The 22,856-nt window shown below is 40.5% G+C and overlaps 1 protein-coding gene and 1 long non-coding RNA gene across 2 annotated transcripts; one reads left to right on the top strand and one right to left on the bottom strand.

Annotated features, from left to right (window-relative positions):
- Positions 1 to 3,819: 3,819 nt before the first annotated feature.
- Positions 3,820 to 8,716, bottom strand: LOC115144858 (uncharacterized). The gene is made up of 3 exons (XR_003865877.2): positions 8,475 to 8,716; positions 4,582 to 4,683; positions 3,820 to 4,432 (listed from the first exon to the last, which is right to left on the bottom strand). It is a non-coding gene; the product is annotated as an uncharacterized LOC115144858 (long non-coding RNA).
- Positions 7,446 to 16,021, top strand: LOC115144857 (zinc finger and SCAN domain-containing protein 2-like). Its single transcript, XM_029685955.2, has 2 exons — positions 7,446 to 7,714; positions 14,044 to 16,021. The coding sequence occupies exons 1-2, from the start codon at positions 7,516 to 7,518 to the stop codon at positions 15,057 to 15,059; spliced, it is 1,215 nt and encodes a 404-aa protein (XP_029541815.1). The 5' UTR covers positions 7,446 to 7,515; the 3' UTR covers positions 15,060 to 16,021.
- The last annotated feature ends 6,835 nt before the right edge of the window (positions 16,022 to 22,856 follow it).

Here is a 22,856-nt window from a genome sequence, read left to right as displayed (position 1 = left end):
TCACTGAAATGACACCCACCCTGTATTCAACCAATGATTTGCAGTATCAGTCAACATTTGGACTCATCTACTAATTTCAGGGTTTTTCTTAATTTGTACTATTTTCTACATTGTAGAATAATAGTGAATACATCAAAAATAGGAAATAACACATTCATATAGTAACCAAAAAAGTGTTACACATTTGAGATTCTTCAAAGTAGCCACCCTTTGCCTTGACAGCTTTGCACATTCTTGGCATTCTCTTTTGTTGTCATATTTGTAGTAAATGGTTCACCTTAAACAATGAACTTACAGTGCACATGAGGAGCCACACAGGGGAGAAATCATATCACTGCCCCGATTGTGGGAAAACATTCAATCAGAGTGGGACTCTGAAATATCCCAGAAGGATCCACACAGGGGAGAAATCATACCATTGCAGTCATTGTGGCAAAAGCTACAGGCACTATTTGAAAATGCACATTTGGATTCACACAGAGGAGAAATCTGGCTATGTTACTGCCCTGATTATGGCCAGGCTTCAATCCGATTGGACATCAAAAGATACACATGAGGGCTCACACGGGAGAAACAGTGAGAGTTCTATTAACCTGAGCCGTGGTGCACCGGTCTGTGGACAGTGACATGACCGGGCAAAAGTGGTGAGGGAGGAGTGCCCTTCTCTAATAGAACAGTAAACTGCACCATTCAGTCATTTTGTATAAAAAAGGCAGCATGGCACATCATCCAGAAACATATATCTCTTTTCCATAAAATATACAATGTGTACAAAGAACACCTGCTCTTTCCATGACATAGACTGACCAGGTGAAAGTTATGATCCCTTATTGATGTAATTTGTTAAATTCATGTCAATCCCTGTAGATGACAGGAAGGATTTTTAAGACTTGAGACAATTGAGACATGGATTGTGTATGTGTGCCATTCAGAAGTTGAATGAGCAATACAAAAAATGTAAGTGGCTTTGAATGGGTACATCGGTCTTTGTCAAGAACTGCAACGCTGATGGGTTTTTCACGCTCAACAGTTTCCCTTGTGTATCAAGCATGGTCCACCCCCCAAAGGACACTTTCGACACCTTGTAGAGTCCAAGCCCTGACAAATTGAGGCTGTTCTGAAGGCAAAAGGAAGGGGTACAACTCATTATTAGGAAGGTGTTCTTAATGTTTTGTACACTCAGTGTATGTTCACATTTTCTAACTAGTTTTCATTGTAAAGGCAGATAAAGCAGTCACTTTCATTTGGACAAGTACATTAGAGTCTAATTTGAGAAACAGATGCCTCACAAGTCCTCAACTGGCAGCTTCATTTAATAGTACCTGCAAAACACCAGTCTCAACGTCAACAGTGAAGAGGCGACTCCGGAATGCTGGCCTTCTAGGCAGTTGCAAAGAAAAGACCATATCTCAGACTGACCTATAAAAATAAAATATTAAGATGGGCAAAAGAACACAGACACTGGACAGAGGAACTATGCCTAGAAGGCCAGCATCCTGGAGTCGCCTCTTCACTGTTGACGTTGAGACAGGAAGCTCCTGCACGCCATCTCTAGCCGACGCTGTCAGCTACAGTTCACGAGCGCCTTCAGAGACCTTTGTGCCCAACCCATTAACTTTGCGTCTCCTTTCTCTGTTTTAGCTAGCAGAAGACTACACTTTAGCTAGCTAGTTATCAGAGCAATAAATCAAACAATCAGTTTGTTTTACATAGCCTAGATAATTGTTTGTACAGTATGTCGACTTTGATGTCTATTTTCAGGCCTTATGTCAATTTTCAAGGATGAGCATTAAAAGGGATAATACAGTTGAAGTCGGAAGTTCACATACACCTTAGCCAACTACATTTAAACTCAGTTTTTCACAATTACTGACATTTAATCAGAATAAAAATCCCTGTCTAAGATAATTTAGGATCACCACTTATTTAAAGAATGTAAAATGTCAGAATAATAGTAGAGAGAATGATTTATTTCAGCTTTTATTTCTTTCATCATATTCCTAGTGGGTCAGAAGTTTACATACACTCAATTAGTATTTGGTAGCATTGCCTTTAAATTGTTTAACGTTTCAGGTAGCCTTCCACAAGCTTCCCACAATAATTTGGGTGAATTTTGGCCCATTCCACCTGACAGAGCTGGTGCAACTGAGTCAGGTTTGTAGGCCTCCTTGCTCGCACACGCTTTTTCAGTTCTGCCCACAAATGTTCTATTGGATTGCGGTCAGGTCTTTGTGATGGCCACTCCAATACCTTGACTTTGTTGTCTTTAAGCCATTTTGCCACAACTTTGGAAGTATGCTTGGGGTCATTGTTCATTTGGAAGACCCATTTGTGACCAAGCTTTAACTTCCTGACTGATGTCTTGAGATGTTGCTTCAATATATCCACATTATTTTCCTCCCTCGTGATGCCATCTATTTTGTGAAGTGCACCAGTCCCTCCTGCAGCAAAGTACCCCCACAACACGATGCTGCCACCTCCGTGCTTCACGGTTGGGATGGTGTTCTTCGGCTTGCAAGCGTCCCCCTTTTTCCTCCAAACACAACGATGGTTATTATGGCCAAACAGTTCTATTTTTTGTTTCATAAGACTAGAGGACATTTCTCCAAAAAGTACAATCTTTGTGGTCCCCGTGTGCAGTTGTAAACCGTAGTCTGGCTTTTTTATGGCAGTTTTGGAGCAGTGGCTTCTTCCTTGCTGAGTGGCCTTTCAGCTTATGTCGACATAGGACTCATTTTACTGTGGATATAGGTACTTTTGTACCTGTTTCCTCCAGCATCTTCACAAGGTCCTTTGCTGTTGTTCTGGGATTGATTTGCACTTTTCGCACCAAAGTACATTCATCTCTAGGAGACAGAACGCGACTCCTTCCTGAGAGGTATGATGGCTGCGTGGTCCCATGGTGTTTATACTTGTGTTCTATTGTTAGTACAGATGAGTGTGGTATCTTCAGGCATTTGGAAATTCCTCCCAAGGATGAACCAGACTTTTGGAGTTCTACAATTTTTTCTGATTTTCCCATGATGTCAAGCAAAGAGGCACTGAGTTTGAAGGTAGGCCTTGAAATACATCCTCAGGTACACCTCCAATTAACTCAAATTATGTCAATTAGCCTATCAGAAGCTTCTAAAGCCATGACATAATTTTCTGAAAATTTCCAAGCTGTTTAATGACAGTCAACTTAGTGTGTGTAAACGTCTGATCCACTGGAATTCTGATACAGTGAATTATAAGTGAAATAATCTGTCTGTAAACAATTGTTCGAAAAATTACTTGTGTCATGCACAAAATAGATGTCCTAACCAACTTGCCAAAACTATAGTTTGTTAAAAAGAAATTGGTGGAGTAGTTGAAACACTTAGGTTGGAGTCATTAAAACTTGTTTATGTAAATGTTTGACTTCAACTGTAAGTCTGGCAATGTGGAGAAGTGCAGCTATAGTGAGGGGAAACTTACCAGTTTGGTCAGGGCCAGCATGAGGGATAAAATTGATTCTGTGTCGTGAGTGTAGCTAAACTTCTTTGGGATCGGTGTCCCGTCCACTGGACGGTTGAGCTAACATATGCTAATTGCATTAGCCTGAGGTTGTAAGTAACAAGAAAATTTCCCATGACATATCTGATATTGGCAGAAATCTTAAATTCTTGTTAATCTAACTGCACTGTCCTATTTACAGTAGCTATTACAGTGAAATAATACTATGATATTGTTTGAGGAGAGTGTACAATTTTGAACATTTAAAGTTATTAATAAACAAATTAGACGCATTTGGGCAGTCTTGATACAACATTTGGAACAGAAATGCAATGGTTGATTGGATCAGTCTAAAACGTTGTACATACACTGCTACCATCTAGTGGTCAAAATCTAAATTGCACCTGGGCTGGAATAATACATTATGGCATTTCTCTTGCATTTCAAAGATGATGGTACAAAATAAATACAAAAGACCTTTTGTTTTTTTCTTTGTATTATCTTTTACCGGATCTATAGTGTTATATTCTCCTACATTCCTTTCACATTTTCACAAACGTCAGTGTTTCCTTTCAAATGGTGCCAAGAATATGCTTATCCTTGCTTCAGGGCCTAAGCTACAGGCAATTAGTTTTGGGTATATAATTTTAGCCGAAAATGTTTAAGTTAAGTTTGAGCATCTTTACAATAAACATTTTTCTAAAAGGCTGTCAACATCCTACAAGGAAATAGACACTTAATCAATTATACAATCATTAACATTGAAGAGGCAGTGAAGTCGAAGGATTTCTATATCCAGAAGGGAGGGTCTTACAACCTCCGTGAATACCATCCTTACTGGCAGCAGGTTAAGGGCAGCTCCACATCACTGGAAAGGACACTTGCTTATTCATTGTGTGGACCACCAAAGCCTCCGTCACCAGAGTTTTTCAAGGACCACATGCTCCCAAAGTTGGCACTGCAACAGTGAACATCTGTAAATAACTTGTAAATAGTTTATGCACATTGTTTTTGTTCCTACTTTGAGGTTTTCTTCCAATCCGTTTTTCAATGCATATACAAATTCTGTTTTACACAATATTGTATAATATTTGATGAGTTACTGACCTGTTCGTCCACAGGCTCGATGTACTGTCGTCTCCACAACTGGATCAAACTGGCACAGGATGTCCATGCACCAGATGGTCTGAGGGATGCACTCCTGTTGGTCTGGAAAACAAATATAGATTTAGTCAGTGGTGGGTCTTTTTCAATGCTGTATCAACATCTTTATCATGGCAGAAAATGCATTGTTTATCATGTCACAAACCCACCATGTGACAAGTGGTCCCTCAACACCCAATCCTCATGCCTCATTGTTTGTTCTCGTTTCCCAATAAACAGCTTCTTCAGACTTGATTATTGTATTGGTAAAATAGACTGGGCTATCTGCACATCAAAAATCTGACTATGTGGATGAGACATTTCTGCTGGAATGGAGGAATTATCTGGAATGCTCAACTAGATGATCTGGACAAGCTAGGGTCCTATTTGCCCAAAGAGGTGAAATATTGCAATGAGTCATACGACTACTTCTGATTCAAATTCTCAAGAGGAAAGTTAACCTTTTGTAACTAGGGGGCAGTATTTTCATTTTTGGATAAAAAACTTTCCCGTTTTAAACGGTATATTTTGTCACGACAAGATGCTCGACTATGCATATAATTGACAGCTTTGGATAGAAAACACTCTGACGTTTCCAAAACTGCAAAGATATTGTCTGTGAGTTCAACAGAACTGATGTTACAGGCGAAACCCAGATAAAAATCCAACCAGGAAGTGCCCCATATTTTGAAAGTCCTGCATGCCAATGACTCCTTATATGGCTGTGAATGGGCTACGGATGAGTTTACGCTTTCTACGTATTCCCCAAGGTGTCTACAGCATTGTGACGTATTTTTACGCATTTATGTTGAAGAAAAGCCGTAAGGGACCCCATTGAGCAAGTGGTCACATGATGGCTCACGCAGAAAATCTTGCGTAAAGTACTGAGGTAGCCATTATTCTAATCGCTTCTAATGAGAAACCAATTGTCCCGACAGATATATTATGGAATAGATATGTGAAAAACACCTCATTATGCTAATTAGTTTGAGGCGATGATTACGCTCCCGCATGCGGGGTGGGTAGTATCAAGAATTAAAACCCTCAGCCGTGGTCACTGAGGAGGACCAACAGTGATAGAGGGATCATCTGAAAGGGACTGACATGCAGTAATCTAACAAAGGATTTTGGGCACTGGCCAGCAGCCAACAATTTCTACATTCAGGTCCTACATCTGTGGAATGCCATGTTTGTAAAGGCAACATTTCACTGCTGTGTCAGTATTAGACTCTGGCTAGCTTAAATGCCATCCCTGCTGACATGTATAACTAAATTCACCAGTCATGTACAACAGATGCACTCGTGGAACAAAAACATTTGTTTTTTATGGGAAAACATTGATCCAATAAATTCGTTGTCAGCTAACTAGTCAACTTTAGCTAATGCGGCTAACTAGCCAACCAAGGTGCCTAACTAACTAGCCCACCAGGCTTTAGCTAGCTAGGTAGCATTAGCTTAACGTTTTTCTATTCAGACTTTTCTAAGTGGTGACATGCTAGATGGCCAACTATTCTTGCCATGGCGCCAGCCTAACGTTAGCTAGCAAGTCTGACTACACAAACAGTGAGTTAACGTTAACTAGCTAGCTAAATATCCTTTCCCTGGTGGGCTAACGCTAGCTAGCATGTGACCACGTGAAAAAGTAGCTGGCTAAATCACTAAATACTTGTCAATAAAAAGGTAAGTCATTATGGTAGCCTATGCTGGTTTTAGTTTTACTTGTAAGGACGGTATTGTGCGTTGTACACGTAACACATTCGGTGGGTATCTAGCTAACATTCATAAGAACCTAGCTAACTGCAGAGCGTTAACCTAACCTAATTGCTCAGCAACAACCATGGCTTACCTAATCACACGGCTCCAGCGACACTTTGGAAAACGATAAAATGCATGTGTGCTTATCAAAGTAGTGGTTACAATCCGGCGGTGCATAACACATAATCATCTTTGCTTCTGATTGACAGAAAGATCTAAGGTTAGCTAGTTCGCTACAAAGGAGAGAGGGTAATGAATTGTGTTTTATCAATTTACAAATATTTTGATAACCGTTACTACTAGTACATGTGCTGCTGCATCGATGTCAAACTCATTCCATGGAGGGTCTGATGGTTTTTTATTTCTACTTTCAATTAAGACCTAGGGTGTTCATAAATTACATCTGGAATGTCAGAGTGAGCGCATAGTGCGCTCTGGTCGTTCCTAAATTCAGAGCATGTTGCTCTCGGAGCATTCAGAGCGCACCCTGGACTCTGGCCGAGGAGTAGGGTTGATCCGAGCGCTCTGACCTCACAATGTTAGTCAAGTTAACTGTCTGGTGTTGGCTAGCTTGCTAGCTACTTCCAGACACAAATGAGAGAACCCCTACTCTTACCATTTTACTCGACCTAGCAGAGCTGGTTAGGCTATGATCATGTTATCCCGTGCGTTAGTAACTGTGCTGCTTGCAACAATTTAATTACGCTTTTTTTTGCCAACGTTTACTGACACCGGCCATATTCAACGGCTTTTGAGCGTTTGTAAATTCATCAGTTATTCTGCGCTCTGGCACACTCAGACGAGTGCGCTCTGAAATCAAAGTAGATAGCCAGAGTGAATTTACGAATGCACCCCTAGACAACCAGGGGAGTTCCTGAAATCGGAGTAGATAGCCAGAGTGAATTTACAGACACAGGAGAGAGAACCCGGAGACACTCCGCCCTCGGTGGAATGAGTTTGACACGTGCTACTCAGTACATTGGCCATGTTTACACTCCAGTCCAGCAGGTGGCGAAAGCGCAAAATCTGTTAACTTGAAGGTGCACGAACAGTGGATTCCCGTTTTTACTTAGTAATGCCGGATGTTGTTGTTTTTGCACGGACATGGATGGGATGAAAACAGCACAGCCACTTAGCTAGCTAATGTATTTGTATTCTTTAAATATGTCTAAAATGCAGTTGTTGAGGGTTTTTCTCAACGATAGATTAACAGCTGCTGCTGATGAGATATTCGGGGTCGTTGAAAAAATGATAGCAGAGTATCAGGAGGAAGTTGTCCGTCTACAGAGGATGCTCGACATTGTTCTTCAACCTGAGATGCCGTTAAACCTACACAGAGCTGGTTTGTTACTCATGACGTTTGTCTAACTAACTCAAACTCAATTTTACGAAATTAAAGGAGCAATGCCCGAGTTGGTTATTTTTAGAGGAAGTGTAATATGAAAATGATCGGGTATGCCTAAATGACCTAATGCCAGCAGTTGTTCCATTTAATTTCAACAAGCCTAGCTAGGGTGGGCGCTTTGGATCCTCACCATTCGTGATAATTTCCGTTTAAGTGGAGGGAGGATGTTAAAAAAAAAAAAATATGAGCGTGGCCTAATTTCTATTACAACATATCGGATGACTGTCATTCATATTCCATTCACCCAGCTCAATGTAACATCGAAAGGTTTAGGCTACTACATGATGCTCGAATTTTCCCTGGACCCATCATGAGGTTGTTACAACCTAGCCTCTGAATGAAAGTTTACAATGTAGGTGCACAGGTCGAGATAATTGAGTAATCAAGGTGACAGACAGTGATACATGCAATACCGCCTTGCAAACACAGTTCACTTTCATATATTCCTTCTTGCATCTGTCTACGTGCTCTCCTCTCACCTTTTCCCTTTGCTTGTGAACTTCAGTGCACAACATTTCCATATCATGACCTCTAACCGCACACAGCCAACATAGTTGTCACGTCATAGTTAACGTAGCTACTAGAACTAACAAGTTAATAAACCCACTACAATCATGCAGTACAGTCAGCAGCAAGCAGTTTAGCAGTTACACGGGCAGGCCCCAGTTGCAATAAATTAATAAAACCAAAAGCTTACCTCGACTTGGAAAAGTTCCAGTGTTGTATATTCTGCTAGCTAACATAGCATCCCTCTCTGTTTGAGCCAGATGCTAGCTAGGTGAAAGTGAAATCAAATGTACTACGAAATATACAGTAGCTCTCTCTCTCTTGCTTCTTAATTTTGGAAGAAATTAATCAAAACTGTTCAACTATAGTCTTTCTCTTTTTGAATCAACTACTCACCACATGTTTTGCATTGCAGTGCTAGCTAGCAGTAGATTATGCTTTCAGTACAAGATTCATTATCTGATCCTTTGATTGGGTGGACAACATGAGTTCATGCTAAAAGAGCTCTGATTGGTTGGAGGACTTCCTCCGGAAGTTGTCATAATTACTTTTGTAAGTCTTTTGAAGGGGGTGAAAAACCATGAGCCTCCTAGGTTTTGTATTGAAGTCAATGTACCCACAGGAGGACAGAAGCTAGCTGTCCCCCGGCTACCCCAATGTGCTACCCTACAGAGTGCTGCTGAGACTACTGTTGACCTTCATTGTAAAACTGTGTTTTAATCAATTATTTGGCAACGTTAATATTTTTTGTGTGGTTTGATCTAAAAAGGATAACTTTAATGTTTCACAATTTTTATGTTTATGAACTGAGGAGGATGGTCCTCCCTTTTCTCCTCTGAGGAGCATTCCATTGATCCTCACTATCGTCTGGGATTAATGTGCCCAGCCGGTAATACACTCGTGTCTCCCCGGTGACCGTTTTGTACGTTGTCCATTCAGGCTGCAAAGGTGTTTCCTCCTTAACGTGATTTAATGGCTCGTCGGTGCAAGAAAACAGGGAAATTATGCATACTGTCTTAATAAAACACACATCTGTCGCCAGGGTTTGTCCGTCGAACTGCCAGATGGTGAAGCGTAATTCATCACTCCAGAAAATGCATTTCCACTGCTCCAGAGTCAAATGGCAGTGAGCTTTACACCACTCCAACCCAGGCTTGGCATTGTGCGTGGTGATCTTAGGGTTGTGTACGGCTGCTTTGCAAATGGAAACCCATTTCATGAAGCTCCTGACTAAGAGTTTTTGTGCTGACGTATCTTCCAGAGGCAGTCTGGAACTTGGTAGTGAGTGTTGCAACTGAGGACAAAACATTTTACACGCTACACATACTCGGTGGTCCTGTTCTGTGAGTTGTATGGCCTACCACGTCACTGCGAAGCTGTTGTTGCTCCTATACGTTTCCACTTCACAATAATAGCACTTACAGTTGACTGGGGCAGCTCTAGCAGGGCAGAAATGTGTCAAACTGACTTGTTGGAAAGGTGGCATCCTATGATGGTGCCACGTTGAAAGTCACTGAGCTCTTCAGTAAGACCATTCTACTGCCAAATATTTGTCTATGGAGATTGCATGGCTGTGTGCTCAATGTTATACACCTGTCAGCAATGGGTGTGACTGAAATAGCTGATTCCACTAAGTTGATGGGGTGTCCATATACTTTTGTGTGTGTGTGTATATATATATATATATATATAAAAAATTAACTGGTTTTACACACAACTTTCTATCCAAGTTTGGAGAGAGTGCGAGGACAGCTCATGTCGTGCAGGTTCAGGCAGCCTATACAGGACAGTTGTATACTGAACAAAATTATAAAATGCAACTTGCAACAATTTCAACGATTTTACTGAGTTACAGTTCATATAAGGAACTGGGAGGGCATAGGCCCACCCACTTGGGAGCCAGGTCCAGCCAATCAGAATGAGTTTTTCCCCACAAAAGGGCTTTATTACAGACATAAGTACTCCTCAGTTTCATCAGCTGTCCGGGTGGCGCAAGTGAAGAAGCCGAATGTGGAGTGACCATGCCAGCCCAGGACCATCCAACTAGTTGAGGCCAGTTGGACATACTGCCAAATACTCTAAAATGACGGCGGCGGCTTATGGTAGAGAAATTAACATTATCTGGCAACAGCTCTGGTGGACATTCCTGCAGTCAGCATGTCAATTGCACGCTCCCTCAACTTGAAACATCTGTGGCGTTGTAGAGTGGCCTTTTATTGTCCCTAGCACAAGGTGCACCTGTGTAATGATCATGCTGTTTATGCCACAACTGCACCTGTGTAATGATAATCTTCTTGATATGCTATACCTGTCAGGTGGATGGATTATTTTGGCGAAGGAAAAATGCTCACTCACAGGGATGTAGAGAAATTTGTCCATAAAAATTGACATGTTTTTTTGTGGATATGAATAATCTTTTATTTCATCTCATGAAACATGGGACCAACAATTTACATGTTGCGATTATATTTTTGTTTAGTGTGTATATAATAAAATTGATAAAATATCAATTGGCAGCTGATTAGTATGATGTTGCATCGGATATTTATTTTACAATGTTTGAATATACTACTTTTAATTACTGAACAAGTAATTGAATAATTGCCACCAGCAGTCTAAAAATGTCAGCAATACGACAGTGAATAACTTCATGAAATGTTAGGCTTAACATGAGAAAATGACGACCAAATAGGCCTACTAATAAACATTTACCCAATAGCATTACGGGAGGGTCCAGAGAAACTGTGTTACGCTAGTGACATATAGGTAGGGATCAAGTGACTAGGCAACAGGATAGATAGACCATAGCAGCAGTGAATGTGATGAGTCAAAAGAGTTAATGCAAAAAGGGTCCATGAAGATAACCAATAGCTATCCAAACGACCTATTTAGCAGTCTTATGGCTTGAGGGTAGAAGCTGTTCAGGTCCTGTTGGTTCCAGACTTGGTGCATTAAACTGTTTTCCATGCGGTAGCAGAGAGAACAGTCGATGACTATGGTGACTGGAGTCTTTGACCATTTTTAGGGCCTTCCTCTGACACCGCCTGGTATAGAGGTCCTGGATGGCAGCGAGCTCAGCCCCAGTGATGTATTGGACCGTATGTACACTGCTCAAAAAAATAAAGGGAACACTAAAATAACACATCCTACATCTGAATTAATGAAATATTCTTATTAAATACTTTTTTCTTTACATAGTTGAATGTGCTGACAACAAAATCACACAAAAATGATCAATGGAAATCAAATTTATCAACCCATGGAGGTCTGGATTTGGAGTCACACTCAAAATTAAAGTGGAAAACTACACCACAGGCTGATCCAACTTTGATGTAATGTCCTTAAAACAAGTCAAAATGAGGCTCAGTAGTGTGTGTGGCCTCCACGTGCCTGTATGACCTCCCTACAACGCATGGGCATGCTCCTGATGAGGTGGCGGATGGTCTCCTGAGGGATCTCCTCCCAGACCTGGACTAAAGCATCCGCCAACTCCTGGACAGTCTGTGGTGCAACGTGGCGTTGGCGGATGGAGCGAGACATGATGTCCCAGATGTGGTCAATTGGATTCAGGTCTGGGGAACGGGCGGGCCAGTCCATAGCATCAATGCCTTCCTCTTGCAGGAACTGCTGACACTCCAGCCACGTGAGGTCTAGCATTGTCTTGCATTAGGAGGAACCCAGGGCCAACCGCACCAGCATATGATCTCACAAGGAGACTGAGGATCTCATCTCGGTACCTAATGGCAGTTAGGCTACCTCTGGCGAGCACATGGAGAAATGCCACCCCACACCATGACTGATCCACTGCCAAACCGGTCATGCTGGAGGATGTTGCAGGCAGCAGAACGTTCTCCACGGCGTCTCCAGACTCTGTCACATCTGTCACGTGCTCAGTGTGAACCTGCTTTCATCGGTGAAAAGCACAGGGCGCCAGTGGTGAATTTGCCAATCTTGGTGTTCTCTGGCAAATGCCAAACGTCCTGCACGGTGTTGGGCTGTAAGCACAACCCCCTGTAAGCACAACCCCCTGTGGACCCCTGAGGGGCCCCCGTGTTAAGGTTCAGCATGGCGGACGTGTTGTTGCCTACCCTCATCACCTGAGGGCGGCCCGTCAGGAAGTCCAGGGTCTAGTTGCAGAGGGAGGTGTTCAGACCCAGGATCATGAGCATGGAGGCACTATGGTTTTGACAATAGCTCAGAATTAAATGAACAGCATTCTCGTTTAGGTGTTCTTCTTGTCCAGCAGTGTGGAGTGCAATAGAGATTGTGTCATCTGTGGATCTGTTGGGGCGGTATACGAATTGGAGGGGGTCTAGGGTGTCTGATGGTGTTGATGTGAGCCATGACCAGCCTTTCAAAGCTTTTCATGGCTACAGATGAGTGCTACGGGGTGGTAGTCATTTAGACAGGTTAGCTTGGCGCTCTTGGGCACACAGACTATGGTGGTCTGCTTGAAATATGTAGGTATTACAGACTGGGTCAGGCTTGTGAATGTTGACCTGTTTAAAGGTCTTACTCACATCTGCTTTGAAGAGCATGATCACACAGTCGTTCGGAACAGCTCTCATGAATGGTTCAGTGTTGCTTCCCTCGAAGCCAGCATAGAAGAAATTGAGCTCATCTGGTAGGCTCGTGTCACTGAGCAGCTCGCTGCTGGGTTTCCCTTTGTAATCCGTGATAGTTTGCAAGCCCTGCCACATCCGACGAGTGTCAGAGCTGGTGTAGTATGATTCAATCTTAGTCCTGTATTGACGTTTTGACTGATGGTTCTTCTGAGGTCGTAGCAGGATTTCTTATAAGCGTCCAGATTAGTGTCCTGATCCTTGAAAACGGCACCTCTAGCCTTTAGCTCAATGCGGATGTTGCCTGTAGTCCATGGCTTCTGGTTGGGATATTTATGCATGGTCACTCCGGGGACGACTTTGTCGATGCACTTATTCAGCTAGTTTATGCTAGCTGGCAACAACAGCAGCATGGCACTAGTTAAAACTTGTGATGTAAATTTCAATGGGTGAGGGAGAAATAACTTGTAGTATTGGTCAACATCTGGATGTCACCGTGACATGACAATTAGCTAACGTAACGACAAGCCGGTGTGAACAAGTGCAACGGTGTAGTATCTAGTTGCTTGCCACTGTTGGTTCCCACTGGGCAGCAGTTGCTTCATCAGGCAGCTATATCACTACCCGCTAGCTAACGTAGCCAATTTGTTCCATCCCACTGATTTTATATTTTGAGTAGGATAGCTGCCTACAGTAATAGTAATATTGCAAATCTTCTGGATGTCACCGTGATACAGTCTAACGCTCAGTGGGGAGAGTTTGAGCTGCAACCTGGCAACACAACAACACGCGGCACAGTGTGTCCTTCGCTCCTGCTTGCCGGCTGCTGTCCTGCAGTAAGGAGAGGGAAGTAGCTAGTGTAGCCAATATCAGGCCAGGGTGACCGCTAAAATACATTTTATTGTAGTGATTTTCAATGAAAATGTACAATTACTCTGGTAAAACCGGAATGATTCTGAACACTCCCAAGTCCCAACTTCGGCAGACAGGGCAGACACACGACTACGATGACTACTACTACATTATTCAAAATACACACATACAGGAACTCTCTCACCTGAGGAGGACTATGGGGTTCTTTTATACATTTCCCAAGTTGATCACTAATTAGGGTCCCACATGAAACACTGACCAATACTTTGATTCCTACCTTGTTACATACATGTTGTTAAATTTTCCGTCTTATCCTTCTTCCAGACTTCCAGCAGCTCTCTGTCTCTGAAGCGGAGATCCCCCCGGAGCAGCAGCACTATGAGCAGGAGTGGAGCCCCAGTCTGGGGCAGGAGGACCCAGAAACCATACAATTTAAAGATGAAGAGGAGGAACTCCGGACCAGTCGGGAGGAAGAGCAGATTCAACGGATTGAGACTGTTACTAAAGATTACATATTCACTCCTGCCTGTGTAAAAAGTGACTGTGTGGAGTACCCAACTCGGCTCTCAAATATCTATCAAGCCCAAAAGGAAGGAAACAAAGAGAGAGACATTCTACCCAGTACTATAACTGAACAGATCAAAACAGAACCTGATGGAGAGGACTATAGGGAATCAGAACCAACCAGTGTCTCTCAGCCCCTCTCTGCAGTCAATCCAGTCTGTTCTGCAGTTCAAATTGGTATGGAGAATAAAATACTTCCATCAGGTTTTAAGCAAGTCAAATCGAAGAGAACAGATATGGTAAAAGGACAAAGGTCCCGTATCAACACTAAGGGTAAGAAATCTACTCAGTTGTCCCTTCTGAAATCACCCAGTCAAGGTCATGCTACTCCTTGTTGTAAGGTGTGCGGTAAGTATTTTCATTACATGGGCTCATTGATGAAACATGTTCAAACTCATACTAAGGATAAAGAAACACTTTGTGGAGTGTGTGGAAAGCATATGGAGTCCACAGAAGGTATGAAAGAGCACCTCCAAACTCACATTGCAGCTAGGTTGTGTTGTCATGTTTGTGGTAAGTGGTTCAGCAAGAACAGTAAGCTGACAGTGCACATGAGGAGCCACACAGGGGAAAAACCTTTTTCCTGCCCTGTTTGTGGTACATGCTTCATGCAGACTGGAGATCTGAAAAGACACATGAGGACCCATACTGGGGAGAAACCATATCTCTGTCCTGATTGTGGAAAAGGATTCAGCGTTGCCAGTAATCTGTCAGTGCACATAAAGATTCACACAGGAGAAAAAGGAGAACCAGATTCAGCACTGGCACCAATCTGAAAGTGCACATGAGGACTCACAGGGGAGAGCCCATACTAATGTCCTCATAGTAGAAAATGCATTTCCCAATCAGGTACATTAAATAACAATCAAAGACATACCAAGGCACCACTGTATAGGTGCAATGATTGCAGGAGTTCTCAAAATGATAGAACTCCTACAAAGTTACATAAACAATCATGACAAAGGAGAACACATGATAATGTGCTGTTTGGGAAAGGTCTGGAGACAGAAGACTGAGAGTCATGTTCTAACTTCCATGTGTGAGAGGAGATGTCTCTCAGGACACAACTCTTGGGTGAATAAGATATGACTGAATTACTGCTTGAACATACGAACTCTCCATCTCTATCTAACAGCAGCTAGTGGATTTTTGAGCAACAGCAGTTCCTGCTCATTACAGAGATTTGAACCTATGTCCTTCATCTGTACATAAAACATGTTTTAGAGTTAAATGTTGAAATCTGCTACTTTATATCTTGTTTGATGTTAAAGTAGTTTTCACAATAACAGTTGATTTTTGTTAGTCTCAGGAGCTGAAGGAATCTTACCATTTTTGTTATTACCGAACATCGGGGCGGCAGGGTAGCCTAGTGGTTAGAGCGTTGGACTAGTAACCGGAAGGTTGCGAGTTCAAACCCCCGAGCTGACAAGGTACAAATCTGTCGTTCTGCCCCTGAACAGGCAGTTAACCCACTGTTCCCAGGCCGTCATTGAAAATAAGAATATGTTCTTAACTGACTTGCCTGGTTAAATAAAGGTAAAATAAAAAAATATCCACTCTTTGAGGGGAAAATATTTGTATCTATTTTGTTTTCCATGTTTTGACAACTAAGAAAATGTGTTGTAATATGTTCATGTAGACCCATTCATATGAATGAAGCTTGAGAAACGTGTTTTTCCAGAGATTGTACATTTTATCTGCCTTTTGTATAACATAATAAATGTTGATAACAAATGTATATCGTGAGGTGTCTTTTACCTGCACATTTCTCTTTCCTCTGATTTCTCTTTCCTCCAGCCACCCTAGTCATACTGTTCTCTCTGCTACCGCACGGCAAGCAGTACTAGAGCGCCAAATCTAGGTCCAAAAGGCTTCTTAACAGCTTCTACCCCAAAGCCATAAGACTCCTGAACACCTAATCAAATGGCTACCCAGACTATTTCCATTGTCGTCGTCCCCAGAGAGTTGTACGGTTTGTAAAAAAATATATATATATAGTTTTTATATCAATGATTTTTGTTTGACACATTTTAACATGCAAATAATCTCACTTTAAAAAGAGTCTGTATAATTCCATTACCATGGAATTGCCCGAATACAAATACATCTTCAAAAGACTTTTTCTTACAAATTCTTACCAATTTGTAAGTCGCTCTGGATAAGAGCGTCTGCTAAATGACTTAAATGTAAATGTAAAATGTAAAAAGACAAACACTGTAAGGGAGGGCTCTTCCAATAAATCACTTGGACCTTGAAGCCAGCAAAGCTTCTCTAATGAAACCAACTGAAAACATATTTACATACTGTACACATTAAATATTGTCAAACATCAAACTCACTGCTGGCCAAACAACGCATACCTTTTCATAAACAATGGACCACACCCTAAACATTTCTTCTCAAACAGTATCTCTCACACACGCAGGAGGAACTTCCGGTACCAAACTCTCACCGGAGAAGGACTATGGGCAAAGATGATCTATTATATTGACAATATAGTTGAGTGACCGCTCCAACAATATATGTACATGTCCTCAAAGATGGAAGGCAGGCGGAAGGAGGAGCCAAGATCAGGTGATACCATTCTAGCCAATGAGAGGTCAGATGCACGTGTGAACAGGCACTACTCTGATGTAAATTGCGGAAATGCTATATTTTTCTACTTATACTGTATCAGTGCTTTCGTAACATCCTAACCATTACTTCTATTCAATCAAATAACCTTTATTTTTTTCTATTTTTGTTTTTAGTGTGTATACATACAATAAGTATATAAATAGACAATGATAACATATGCTAGGGGGTACAACAAATTACAGATTATACAAAGACCTTAAAAGAAACAACCATATTGATTGTTTTAACAGCTTTCTTATTAGAATCATGTAGAATGGTCTTAATGTGCTGCTTAATGTACTGTGAATGTCTTTCCATAATTGTTTTACATATAGACAATGCCAAAATAAATGCAACATTTTCTGGATGTTCAACACAAAAAGTATATTCAATGTTAATGTATTTTTTGAGTTTCTTCAGGGTAGTACTTATGGATCATTCTGAAAGAGACCTTGACCTTGTTAACAAGTATTTGTGTGGTAATAACCAGACTTTTTTCCCAACAGATATTAGTGACCAATGTATTCCAGTAAGTTGTGATATAAGGAATGAATACAATATCCCTTTGAAATAAAGCATGTATAGATCTGTTGTTCTGAGGGAGCAAGGATAAACATATTTACCCTATTGGAGAGTCAACTGGATTAATTGAGGGTAGGTCAAGAAGGTGAGGTCTGGCTACACCACTAAATAACATGAGAGTTTGAGATGGAATAGCATCAAAGACTATGGCGAACTCTCTAGGTGTTACAGGGATATTGTAACAAGACAAAATTTCCTCATAATTGAGAAACAATCATTCTGCATTAAAAAGTTGACTCACCAGCAGGATATGATTATTGAACCAGTTCTTAAAAAATAAAGACTTGTTTCTATACAAAATGTCCTTATTGTTCCAAATTAAATACCTATGCGAGGAAAAATTATGTTTATATATTAACGACCATGCTATGAATACTTGTTTATGAAAAGCAGATAATTTTGCAGGAGTCTTATCAATGTTACAGTTACAAAACGGGAGAAGATATAATGATGGATGAAATTCCAAATGGAAGTTGGATTCTTTAAAAAATGTTTAGCCCAATTTATCTGAACTATTATTCAAAGTAGGAAAATCTAAAAAATTGATTCCACCATATTCATGAGTTCATAACGACAGATTTCCTATTACAATGTGTACGATTTTTCCAGATGAAGTTGAAAAGCACCTGGTTAACCGCTTTACCTAACTTCAGCTTTAGAAAGCAATACTCGACCTTTCAAGGATAAATCCCTTCAATAATAGGTATAACATTTAATGAGCATCTTTCCTGTTGATCCGTAGATATGGTAGATATGGTAATCCCAAAGTATGTTATTTTTTCCTTGACTGGAATATTGCATATAGAGGGTATCACACAGTCTTTAACAGCAAACAATGGTTCACCTTCTTTTTGTTTTTTTCAATAATAGGTATAACATTTAATGAGCATCTTTCCTGTTGATCCGTAGATATGGTAATCCCAAAGTATGTTACTTTTTCCTTGACTGGAATATTGCATATACGTAGAGGCTACCACACAGTCTTTAACAGCAAACAATTCACACTTATTAAGGTTTAGGCAAAGACCAGATGCTTTGGAAAATATATTTATCACATCGACAACTCTAGGAATCTGGTCAGCATCTTTCAAAAACAGGGTTGTGTCATCTGCAAGTTGACTTACGATAATATCTCTGTCAGCAATAGAGATCCCTTTTATATTGTTGGATTTAAAGGAACTTGTATGAAGTTGGGTTGCAAGCAGGGAGAGGTAAGGAGAAATTGGGCAACCTTGCCTAATCCCTCTTTTCAAATCAAATCTAGGAGAAGTGCCATGATTTAATTTAATTGAACTGTTCCCATTCATATAAAGAGTTTTAATAGTACTACAAAATAATTCCCCAAAACCACATTTCTCAAGGGAGAGAAATAGAAACTCATGTTCCACTGTATCGAAGGCTTTATAAAAGTCTATGAAGACAATAAAACTACCTTTTGAAGATGAATTCTAATTACACTTTCTTTTTCAGCTCTCCTTGTCTTGGCAAGAAAAGTCCCATATTTTCTTAAATATTTTCCAACCTCATATTTAAAAAGCTCCCAGTTATTACTACATGAATTGTCACTTATAGCTTTGTTCCAAAAGTGTGTAATTAAATTGTTTATCTCCATCTTGACCAACTCATGTTTTTAATATAGAGCTATTAAGCTTCCAGTAGGATGCTCTGCCAAGGCCATTATCAGAGATAAAAAGTTGAATGTCAATATAAATAGCTCTATGATCAGTAAGGGGAGTGGCCAGGATGTTAACAGAAATACCCTGTTTATCAAAACATTTAGACTCCAGCCAAGAATCTATGCGTGATTGTCTGGGGCATGCCTTGTTACTCCATGTGAAATACTTGTCATTAGGAAACTTTACTCTCCAGATATCTATAATATCAAACCTTTCCATAAACTGCCTCAAACTTGTGTTCATAGAAGTGGACTGTCCCGGAGGCCATCTATCAATTAAATTATTCGGGGAGATGTATTAAAATCCCCACCTATTATAAATAAAGCATTCGGGAACTTGGTTAGCCAATGGAGAATATGCTTTTCTAAAGATTCAAGTAAGTGATCATTTTTAAGTTTGGAATTGTAACCATACATTTTGGGAACAATAATGATGATGTTGTTACAGTTGATAACAAGACAGAAGAAAGTGACCAAACGGGTCACAGTCGGAGTGCAAAATACTTCCATTGAAATGATTCTTTAGAGTGATAACTCCAGCAGAGCGTTCAGAACCATGAGAGAGCCTTACATCATTACCCCACTGAGACCTCCAGAAGTTGACGTCAGTAGCAACTGAATGAGACTCTTGAAAAAAACATAAATCTGTTTTAAGCTGTTTGGCAACAACATCAAAAAATACTTTGCGCTTTACATTATTTCTTAACCCCCTAGCACTGAGTGAAACTATAGATAACGACAAAGTGGAATATAGAACAAAGTACTATGGGCTAAGCAACAATCACAAATCGATAAAGAATGAAAGGAAACCTCAATCAAATAACCCTCACGCAGTTGGGACACAAAATGACAGGTCACCACTGCCCTCACGTAGCAAATTAGCAATTACATTTTTTGTTTGCAGAATTTCAACATCAGATTTTGGGAGGAGTAAACCCTTGCACTTCTTCCTTTCTTTTAAAAAAAAATCTATGTATATATATTTTTTCTTCTAATTTTGTTTTAGTGTTAATTATTATTATATATGTTTTTTTATTGAACAGTAACATGCAAACCCCAAAAAACAGAACAGCCAGAGGGATTACACAAAGAAATGAGGAAGAGAAAAAATACAAATCCACATAATATCAAATCAAATACAGACATGTAGGGAATACATCTTTTAAATATTTTGTTTTGCATACGTTTTAATGATTCTAAATAGTTTTCCAAATCAGATGTTTTTAAATTCTTCTTAAATTTAGATTTGCGTATGAAACATTTTCCTAATAAAATAAAGATTTATGACATACTGACGTTCAATTGTGAAATCAGTGTAGTAAAATAATGTCCAAATTTGATATTTCAATGGCTGTATGCATTTTGTTGCCAAGATATAGTTTCACAACAGTTCAGAACACCTCACTATGTAAACAATTACAAAACAGGTGTTCAATAGATTCCGTTTCTAGTTCACAAAAACTGAATTCACTGGTAACATCAGGTATATATTTAGAAATAAAGCTATTACACAGTTAGAATCTATGGTTAATCTTAAAGGAGATCTCCTTTACTTTATTGGTCACCATACATTTGTGTGTAGTGAGCCAAGCACGGCGCCAGTCTACATCAATCGATGAAGCCCAACAAAATATAGCAGAAGGAATAGAATTGCGGTTGCGGGCGGTGCAGTTGCCATACCAGGCGGTGATACAGCCCGACAGTTGTGCATCTGTAAAGGTTTGTGAGGGTTTTAGGTGCCAAGACAAATTTCTTCAGCCTCCTGAGGTTGAGGGGGTGTTGTTGCGCCTTCACCACACTGTCTGTGTGGGTGGACCATTTCAGTTTGTCAGTGATGTGTACACCGAGGAACTTGAAGCGTTCCACCTTCTCCACTGCGGTCCCGTCGATGTGGATAGGGGGGGTGCTCCCTCTGCTGTTTCCTGAAGTCCACAATCATCTCCTTTGTTTTGTTGATGTTGAGGGAGAGGTTATTTTCCTGGCACTACACTCCCAGAGCCCTCACCTCCTCCCTGTAGGCTCTCTCGTCATTGTTGGTAATCAAGCCTACTACTGTTGTATCAACTGTTGTGACTCAGGGCCAGACAGGAGGAAGAGCCGTTTAAGGGGATTGAGATTGATACTAAAGGCTCCATTTTGAATCTGGTCTTTTTGGTCTGAAATTCTCCATGTTATACAGGACACCACAGGTATTACTGTTCAACCAGACTCATGTGATCTCCCTCTAGGTATTGTTCCTGTGGATACACTCCAATCCTTTCCACTTAAATGGATAGATGATCTTTTAGCAGCAGCAAGGAAATGTGTAACAAAATCCTGGAAGAATAAGCATGCACCCTCAAAAGATATGTGGTGAGGTCTATGTTTGGAACTTGCTGACATGGAGAGAATTACATCACCTTGCAACATAGACAGCATAGGTATGAAGGTGTCTGGTCGGCGTTCCTGACATATTGTACTGGTCTTATTCTGTCATTTCTTTTTTTGTTGTTTCTGTTGTTTTTCTGTGGATTTATCTGTGGCTTTATCTTATTCGGACTCTTGAAATGCTCTATACAGCCAAAATGTACCCTTAACATGTGAATGTAGTTTTGCTCCTTTGTAAAGACAGAACATATATGTTGTGTATGTATGATACATGTTCTTTATGTGCGCTTAAATAAAAATGCATAAAAAATGTTTGTTTTTTTATACTGAATTTTGACTTCTGCTTGTGTGAAAAGTGACTGATGAGGACCCAGCTCTCATATCTCCATCAAGCTCAAATGAAGGAAACAGAGAGAGAGAGAGAGATTCTATACAGTACTACAACTGAACAGATCACAACAGAACCTGATGGAGAGGACTATAGGGAATCAGAACCAACCAGTGTCTCTCAGCTCCTCTCTGCAGTCAATCAAGTCTGTTCTGCAGTTCAACGTGGTATGGAGAATGGTTTAAAGCCAGTAAAAACAAAGAGAGAAGAGATCATAAAAGGACAAAGGTCACATATCAATGCTAAGGGTAAGAAATCACTAACTTTCACCTGTGAGAGGAGATGCACCTCAGGACACAACTCTTGGGTGAATAAGATATGACTGTATTACAGCTTGAACATAAGATCTCCACATCACTGTGTAACAGAGAGCAGTTAGTGGATTTCTGAGCAACAGTAGTTCCTACTCATTAGCTATAGGATGACGCAACAGACATTTGAACCTATGTCCTCTATCTGTACATAAAACATGTTTTTTGTTTCGAGAGTCAAAATTCTCAATATGTTGAAATCTGCTACATTATATCTCTTGATGTTGTTAAAGTAGTGTTCACAATGTTGGTTACTTTGTGCTTATGTGCCCTCTGGTGTCCACGGGAGTTGAGAGAATCCTAAACATATTGTATTTGTCATATTTTCTAAGGGTTATTTTTAAAATAAAATGGTCAGAGAAATTGTACAAATTGGCGGGGTTTATGACTTTGTGGTGTGGAAGCTGGTGATGATAGTGATGATCTTTTGTCGCAGATGCCGCACATGATTAAAACAGAACAGCTAGATGGCTAATCAACGTGCATGATCTAAAAATGCCTAAAATAGAGTTGAGGAGTTCTCAACAAAAGATGAACAGCTGCTGCTGAGGAGATATTTGGACTCATTGAAAAGGCGATAGGAGAGTATCAGGAGGAAGTTGTACGTCTACAGAGCATGTTTCTTACTCAACGT

This window comes from Oncorhynchus nerka, linkage group LG17 (assembly GCF_034236695.1).
Source record: "Oncorhynchus nerka isolate Pitt River linkage group LG17, Oner_Uvic_2.0, whole genome shotgun sequence".
NCBI lineage: Eukaryota > Metazoa > Chordata > Actinopteri > Salmoniformes > Salmonidae > Oncorhynchus > Oncorhynchus nerka.
Note: the sequence above shows the minus strand (reverse complement) of the source record. Positions and strands in the feature narration are given on the sequence as shown.